At 38.5% G+C, this 7,958-nt stretch overlaps 1 protein-coding gene across 2 annotated transcripts in view; it reads left to right on the top strand.

The window, feature by feature from the left end:
- The window catches only part of LOC107698528 (pleckstrin homology domain-containing family M member 3-like), a 48,725-nt gene extending 45,806 nt beyond the window's left edge, over positions 1–2,919 (top strand). The window contains exons 8-9 of one of the 2 annotated variants that reach the window (XR_001635356.1): positions 549–1,000; positions 1,640–2,919. Coding sequence is in view for 1 of the 2 variants with exons in the window: in XM_016499552.1 (XP_016355038.1) it covers positions 549–720 (172 nt within the window). In the remaining variant the exon portion in view is untranslated. Of the gene's footprint in view, positions 1–548; positions 1,486–1,639 lie in introns of those variants that run through there. The other variant, XM_016499552.1, reaches the window with a different exon arrangement.
- The last annotated feature ends 5,039 nt before the right edge of the window (positions 2,920–7,958 follow it).

Genomic DNA, 7,958 nt, shown 5'->3' with positions numbered 1-7,958 from the left:
GTGTTTTTTTAACCTTAAACCGCATAAACACATTTCATTACACCAAATACACAAAATAATGTTCTTTTTAGCAACATCATATGACCCCTTTAATGTTTTGAATTGTTATTTATACATATATATTAAATTAAAAAACGTAATTTAACTTAACTAACCTCGTTCTCGCCATGAATATAGCCGAGGTAGCTCGCATGGCGTTAAATCATAAACAAACAAACAAATACATATATACTTGTTGCATATTTGTACTCTGAATGTCATTAGATCTTCTGCCAAAACTTATGATTGCATAAAAGTGATTCTTCATGAGCGAAAACAAAAAGACCATAAAAATGATATATGTTTGTATATTAATAAAATGTAACTTATTCATTTTAAAATTTTTATTTACTTATGAAATGTTTTAATTAACCACTGATTACAATGAACTAACTTAATCCACCGGATGGGGAAATTCAAAGGGGGGCAAAGACTTTTCCACAGCACTGTTTTGAGTGTCAGTGGATGTTTAGATAAACCATCAGTGCTCTTCTGTGTTCTAACTGCAGGTGCGAGGGCTGCGGTGCCATCTTCCATGCCGAGTGCCGGATGCGAGCCCAGCCTTGCCCGCGATGTGTGCGCAGAGAACTACACAAGAAGCCGGCGTCATTCTGGAAGAGGCACGGCCCTCACGACAGCCCTGATGACGAGGTGCTGGACTGCTTTGAGCTGAACACCTGAGACGGTTTATCGAGAGCGCTGCCGAGCACACTGCACTAATGAAGTCCAAGTGCTGCTGCATCCAACAAGGACAAGATTCCGTGCTTCCTCGGTGGAAGTGCTCCGTGAAAACCGAGAAACAGAGGCGTTTTTTTTTTTTATGTTCTCCCTCACCTGAGAGAGATGGGCACAGAGACAATAATTCAGCTCCCGAAGAGCAGAGTCTTCATAATGATACCAATTTACCCTTCCCTTTCATCTACCAAATGACAGCCAGGGCCAACCGACAAATACAGGCAAAGTTCGCTCACACACTTTTACTGACAGATGTAAAGTAATGCACTTTCTGGCTTGGATTGGTGTCTTGTCCCATCCACCTGACCTGGAGTTTAAAAAGTTGGACTGTTTATCAACACTCAATGGCACTGCCTATAAGCAGCTGAACCACGTTGTTCTTGCTAACTGCCTGGTCCGTGATTACAAACTACCCTGGGCCACCAAGCCCCGAAATTATAGTCTAGAGTTCCAGGGCTTTGTTTAGCATTCATACGTCTTTTTACAAGAAACGTAAAGAAAACCCGCCGTGGACAAGCTCATAATTCATGTCCATCTAACCTCTGCTTTGGATCCTCGCTGCCTCTCTGCGTTCATATTATGTTTTCTTGCTACTTGAACTTAGTATTGGCAATAAAGTCACTTGTTTTACTTTCGCTGCCTTATTTGACTTCCCATTCTTTGGCCAGACCTGTCTTTCTCCAGTTGGACAACATGTGCACAGTGCACAATAAAAAAAATAAAATAAAAATGACTTTTTTCTAGAAAACCCCTGTTGTAAACGCAGCAAGCTGACTGACATTTTGAATCCTTGAATCCTGAATATCACCATTATATCTAATTTCCCCATTTTCTTTTGTTCTTCAGTTTTTTTCCCTTCTATAAGCATACAGAAAATAGCAGTGGGCATCTCTTCCTGGACACCTCACCAGCAAACAGAAGCTTCAGATATAAATCACATTCAGCATTACTGATATAAAACACATTGGAACTACCTGCACATTCAAAAAACAGTTACTGGTTATACTGGACTTGAAACATTCTGGCTGGAGCTGTACGCTTGATGTTTGACACTCCGTCGGAGATTTACTGAGATTTACATCATTACTGGCCAACAGTGTCACTTATTGAACTCTTTGAGATGGGTCTAGGTCAACATACATATCAATTGCTACCATGTTACATTTTGTTTTATGAGAAAATGTGTTAATTCCATTAAGCTTACGTTTTGCACCAAGAAGATTACTTCTGAATGAGATTCTGTCTTAGTTTACGTATGGTTGGTGTGTGATAGGACAGTGTAGATTGATGGATGATCATGTTAGCTGTTCAGAATATTTGGCTCTATTTATTGAATCTGTGTCTTTTTGCTTGCCTTAAATTAAAATCCAATGCATTGGCCTGTTGATCTTCAATTAGCAAGCTATAGTCACTCAAAAAAATGTTTCAGTATTTATTAAAATAATCAGAATATCAGGCTATAGAATATATTGTAATATAATCACTTAGTGCTTTCGTTTTTTGGTAACCTTTACTTACCTTACTAAAAAAAAGGAATTGCCCCAGAATCTGACGATCTTGTTTTCCCATAAGAGAACTCGTCATTTTACCATTTTTAAACTTGAACTGAGCTAAATGCACCATGTTTTACATGATACTATAAGATGCAATGGTGTATTTGCAAACTGTTCGATTTGAAAGTTTGATGTATGATGTTATATTACATTATTTGCACTGTTCTTTAAAATCAGGGATTCTTAACACACTGAATAATGGTCATGGAGGGACAAACAAAAAGGAAACTCTGTGGATGTACTTGGTGAATATCTTTTGTTCTTTCAGTACACCAAATCGGTCTTTTATTTTCATATTTGTTGAAGGTGTAATGGAAGTTTCTTTTTCTGCCATCATGTTGTTCTCAGTAGTATATTTACATATCGGTTTTGTTTCAGATTTATTGTATTTATATTCTTCACTGTAATATCTGTATCAGTTTATGGATTTTCCCTGTGCTTTCTTGTATTCTGCAAACTCTTCATTACAGACAACCTCTTATGCAACTACAAATATTTGTGTTTCAGTACAGGTTCCTTCCAGTTTTTCTCTTCTTTTATTTATTTTTTATTTTTTTACCACTGTTGCCAATAAAGTAAATTGCTTAACACATTCTCCTCCTTTTATGCTTCAACGGTAATGTCATCATCTGAATTAATTTTAGGATTTAGGATTCTTCACAGATCATTTTCTTGGTCAGAATCCAAGGTGGCAGCAGTGGAACAAATGCATCATGGCCGTGGCTGTGGTTGTGGTGTTCCCTTTTGGGTCCCGGTGCACCGGAGTAGGTCCAAGCATTGACTCACGAGCTAATCCCAAATTAAAAGCCACATGGTTGTATCTGGTTCTGTCTGGAGTTTTACCAATAACCACTGGACCTGTTAGAGACCACAGTATGAGGCTTCTAATCTTTTGCACAGTGGTACCGATGTATAAACATTTGAAATTCCGTCTAGTGATATCATGATTCTATTGAGAACAGTTACCATGGAGGTATTTTCTTCATCTTTAAGGAATTTTAAATATTTGTCCAATCTATCCAGGGCTCAACAATAAGGATGGTCCGCTGGCCCAGGGCCAGTGTGAGTGAGTTTCATGCCAGTTGACACTGAAAATGTCACATTCAACTTATACATCCACATTTTATGCCTTGCAAATGTTCGTTTTTTTAAGATGTGTTTTACATTTTTGTTGCAAATTCTGCTGATTTGTCCGTTAATGTTATTTAGCTGGATAACATAAAAATGGGGTTTGTTGAAATTGCAAAAATAACTTGTGATTGTGTTAAAAGCATAGATAAGTATGTCATAAACTAACTTTTCTTTTAAAGGCACAATATGTAATTTTCGCCGCTAGAGGGCGCGTATTCAAAATAAACAAAGCGACAAAGGCTTAGGTTGATGACGCTGTGACTGAGTGTGGAATCATGGGAGTTGTCGTCTTCATCCCCACAGCCGATGCAATCTGACAGGACTCGGGCAGAAATCATGTTCATGGATGAGCTAATGATTTATTAATGTAGTAGAATGAAGCAGGGTGAGGCAGGAAGCGGTCGAAGCTAAACGAGGCCGCTGAACAAGCGTGACACACGGATCGAAAGCAGCGGAGCTTTTATTATGCCACAGTCGACCGCTTCCGCTCATTCCGGTCATGCGTATGTGGGGTGGGGTGTGGGGGGAAAGCAGCACTGTTTTATCATACTAAATACTTTTGAAAGTTATAATGCTACTCTGTGCGGTCGTCACCGGTCTAATAAAGCGCACAACATATTAAAGTGTCTTTGGTGTTTCCATGTTTTCTACAAAACAAAACCGGAAATCGAGGGGTTATGACGTCATTGGGAGGCGACACAATGACACTATGGACACGGTCTGTGTCACTAGTTAAAATAGCTTATTTCTCTGGATTTAAACAGTCTTCGAAACATTTGGGATAATGTAAGTACACAAGTCAGCAAAATATATAACACTGTTCCAGTGGTTTTTGGATATTTTAATAAAAAAAATCTTACATATTGTGCCTTTAAGTAAATAAATAGAAATAACAATATAAAGAAAAATTAATAAGACAAATATAACTAGCAAAAATAGAAATGCAATGATAAAATAAAAATTTCTATAAATACATTGATAAAATAAAAATATATCCTTCATACATTCTCATTGTTGAGCCGTGCTATATCTTTTCTTTTGTTTATTCTGTTGAACATTAAGATAAACTGTATTTGGACATTTCCCACTTTCTGTTCTTATATATTTTCATTGTATTTACATTAACGTTTTTCAAATGCAGAAAATTTTTCAATATTCAAGCAAAATATTTCACCAAATTAACTGTCACATATACTGTACATGCATGCATACGTATGCTCTCAGTGGTCACCTGTGTGATTTAAAAAAAAAAATTTTTTGGTAACATTTTATGTCTACACCATATATTCAGTTTCATCACCTTACATGTGCATGGAAAAAAAGGACCAGACTTGTATAATATTTTTTTCGCAAACCTTTCCCGATTCTTGAGGGATGTCTCAGTTAAGCTAATGGCTGGCCACCCCAGACGCTTCCTCCCTGGTTTACTTTTTCAACACTTCCCTCATGTTTTTTCCTCTTCCCCATTTTTTTGTTTTGTTTTGTTTGTTTGTTTGTTTTTTCTTCTCTTGAAAGAGAACAGTAATTTGTCCTGGCCTTAGAGAGCTCTAAAGCCTTTCTCTGACAGAATAATCCACCAGGATCCAGCCACTGCCGATAGGCCAGAACATGCCAAGTCTTCCCTCCTTTGTGTGTGTTTTGTGTGAATGTTCACTAACTCTTAGAGCTGGTTTTCGAGCCTGGGCTTAAAATTGAGGCGTCCTACTGATCCCAGACTCCATTACAATGTTAATGTGTGACAGCTCAATGCTGAGGATGCCTTTAAGACGGGTGTTTTCACACATATCTGGACTTGTTTCATCCTTTTTTGGAACGGTGGAGATTTTTTGTGTGTGTCAAGAGGATTTTTTTAGGGATATGCTGTGATTTTTCGCACACAGTGAACAATAGATGAATTATGGCGAAGTTGTAACTAAAAGAAAGACAAACAACACTTTAGATGCCTTGTTTATTGACTATCAAAGCAGAATTTTTATCAACTCTTTTTTCGTCAAAATAGAAATCATATTCGTCCCAAGGAAAATATCTTTTGTAAAAATTTCCAATCAGCCCAGACACGCTGAGCAGTCCGTTCTTGTTCCATCATCCTCACAGTAAGAGTCTCCTGCACTATGTCCCTTTACACCCAACATGAACTAGCGGAAGGGGTGGGAGCGTATATTTGGCAGTTGCGCTATGCTTATGAGGATAGCTGTTGTTTTAGCAGGGCCGTGTGAATGTGTGTGTGAGCTGGATGTGCACGGTCTGACTCATTTGCCTGTGATTTGTATTGAGGAGTGGGCAAATTGAACCTGAGTGTTGGTCGTGCTTAACTGTCGTCACCAATTAGTGCATTGTTGAAAGCCACAATGGCTCCACTGTAGCGAGGGGAACGTTTCCTTTGTGCTTCTCCAGTGGCCCACAGGCCAGTCAAGACTCATTTAGGACTGACAACAAGGGGCCAGAAATGGCATCAGAAAAAGACAACAAAAGGGTGGTTTAAGGAGAAAAAGACGACGGCAGAATGGAGGCAGGAGGGGTGGAGACAATAGTGACATGGGATGGAGCACCAGGGTCCGTTTTTTAGTGAAAAAGGGGTTAGAATGTCTGATTCAACCCTCTGGTTCCCTAACGTCCACCTGCCGCACAAAGACACGAACCCGCGCAATCAGTGCTGAGCAATAACAAGTCTCGACTTCAGTTGTCATTTCTCAAGTTCTGTTTTTTTTTTTTTGTATGTTTGGGATCTTTTCATGCATAGTTATGTTACACACACATTTTGTCCTTAAATATTGATGCGTAGTAATCAAGCCATACTTGTGATTTAATTTTATGTACAAAACTGTAGGGTAGAGTACATTTGGGACATGTGTACAGTTGAAACACATTAAATAACTTGCGTTCAAAGGAACCCTGAGACATGATTTTTGCTCCACACATGTGTATTAGCATTCTCTTTGATCATGGAAAATTTGAAAGGTGTGCGTCTTTCCACTCCAAAGATATCGGCAAAAGTTTTTTTTCCAAGGTAAGATTTTCATTTCACCTTGTCCCTTCCACAATGAATAGCTTTTTATCCTTTTATGACTGTTAAACTTCACCTATATCATTGCAAACGTTACTCTGTGCTCTAAAAATAGACATATTTTATGATATTGTGCCATGCAAGGTCTTTGCATAATCTAGAGAAACATGTGAGTATGTGAGTAAATATACACACAATATATTATTGTGTTCATACAAGTTATATGGACAATTAAACCACAAATGAAAATGTGTATAAATATCGTTTATACGTATCTTTTTATTTTTATTTTTATTTTAACTGCTGCAGTTTTACACTGGTACAGCTGTACATCATCATGTTGTTCAAATGGACTTATTTTTAACATTACGCTGTTAAAAAAGCTTTTCCAATTCCATATCCTATCACTGTACTTCAACAAAATACAACAAAAGCATCCCATATCATATCATCTTCTCGTGACAGAGACAGGAAAGCAAATGCAGATGAGAAAAGGTCAATTTGGTGAGATTGCATCACATTGGCATTGTGTATGAACTGTCCGTCCACACACAAACATGGAGAGTCGATTATCAGATAAAAGCATTTGCCCAAACACAGGTTCAGGCATGTAAAGAAAGAGAGGAGGGAGTGGAAAAACCAACCACCATGGGATATTTTCATGCCCAGGAGACATCACAAAATAAAACAGACGGCTAGTGTGCACCACACCTCATCACGCTTCAACATCATTTGACACTGACAACGCTCTACTGCTCAACTAAAGTAAATCCAAGCTCCACTTATCTAGAGCATGACTGAGACTGATTTTAATCAGGTTATATTTCCTCTCTGTATCACTATTTCAACAAACTAGCTAAGTACTTTAGATACAAGTATGCATACTAGCAGTTTCCCTTGCAAGGCCTGACATACCATGGACACAGTATACAGAAAGGAAGTCAGTCGGCGCTCATGTGACTCCTTAAGGTGGAGTTTTGGAGTTAATGTGTGACAATATGCGTAGGTAACCTATGAGACAGGTGCACAAATGGCTGGAAAGATTGATTCGGTTACCATAGCATTTAAGACACAATCAAACATCTTGAGCGTTACAAGGAAAACAATGCAATCAGCCATATGTGGCCTCGTCTGTCTCAATGATTGATTCTAAGCAAGTCTGTGGCATGTAGAGTTCTGTTTACTCTCGTCTTCTCAGACTTTCTGTGAGCTGATGTCATCTAAGGGTTAATCAAGCATTTGAAACACCCAACGGAGAAGCCGGATTGCTCACTTGCACTTTTAAACACACACATATACTGGCACACACCCTGTGAGACCTTTGGACTTATAGATAGAAAGCTGTGAGATTACAGAATACTGAATCAACAATGTGTGTGTGTGTGTGTGTGTGTGTGTGAGAGAGAGAGAGAGAGAAAGCCACCCTACTGAGAAGAATTCCTAAACATGCTTCCTGTCTGAGTAAGTGAATGGAGGAGTTTGTATAGCACCAGTGC

Source organism: Sinocyclocheilus anshuiensis, unplaced genomic scaffold, assembly GCF_001515605.1.
Source record: "Sinocyclocheilus anshuiensis isolate Anshui unplaced genomic scaffold, SAMN03320099.WGS_v1.1 scaffold138, whole genome shotgun sequence".
NCBI classification, from domain to species: domain Eukaryota; kingdom Metazoa; phylum Chordata; class Actinopteri; order Cypriniformes; family Cyprinidae; genus Sinocyclocheilus; species Sinocyclocheilus anshuiensis.
Note: the sequence above shows the minus strand (reverse complement) of the source record. Positions and strands in the feature narration are given on the sequence as shown.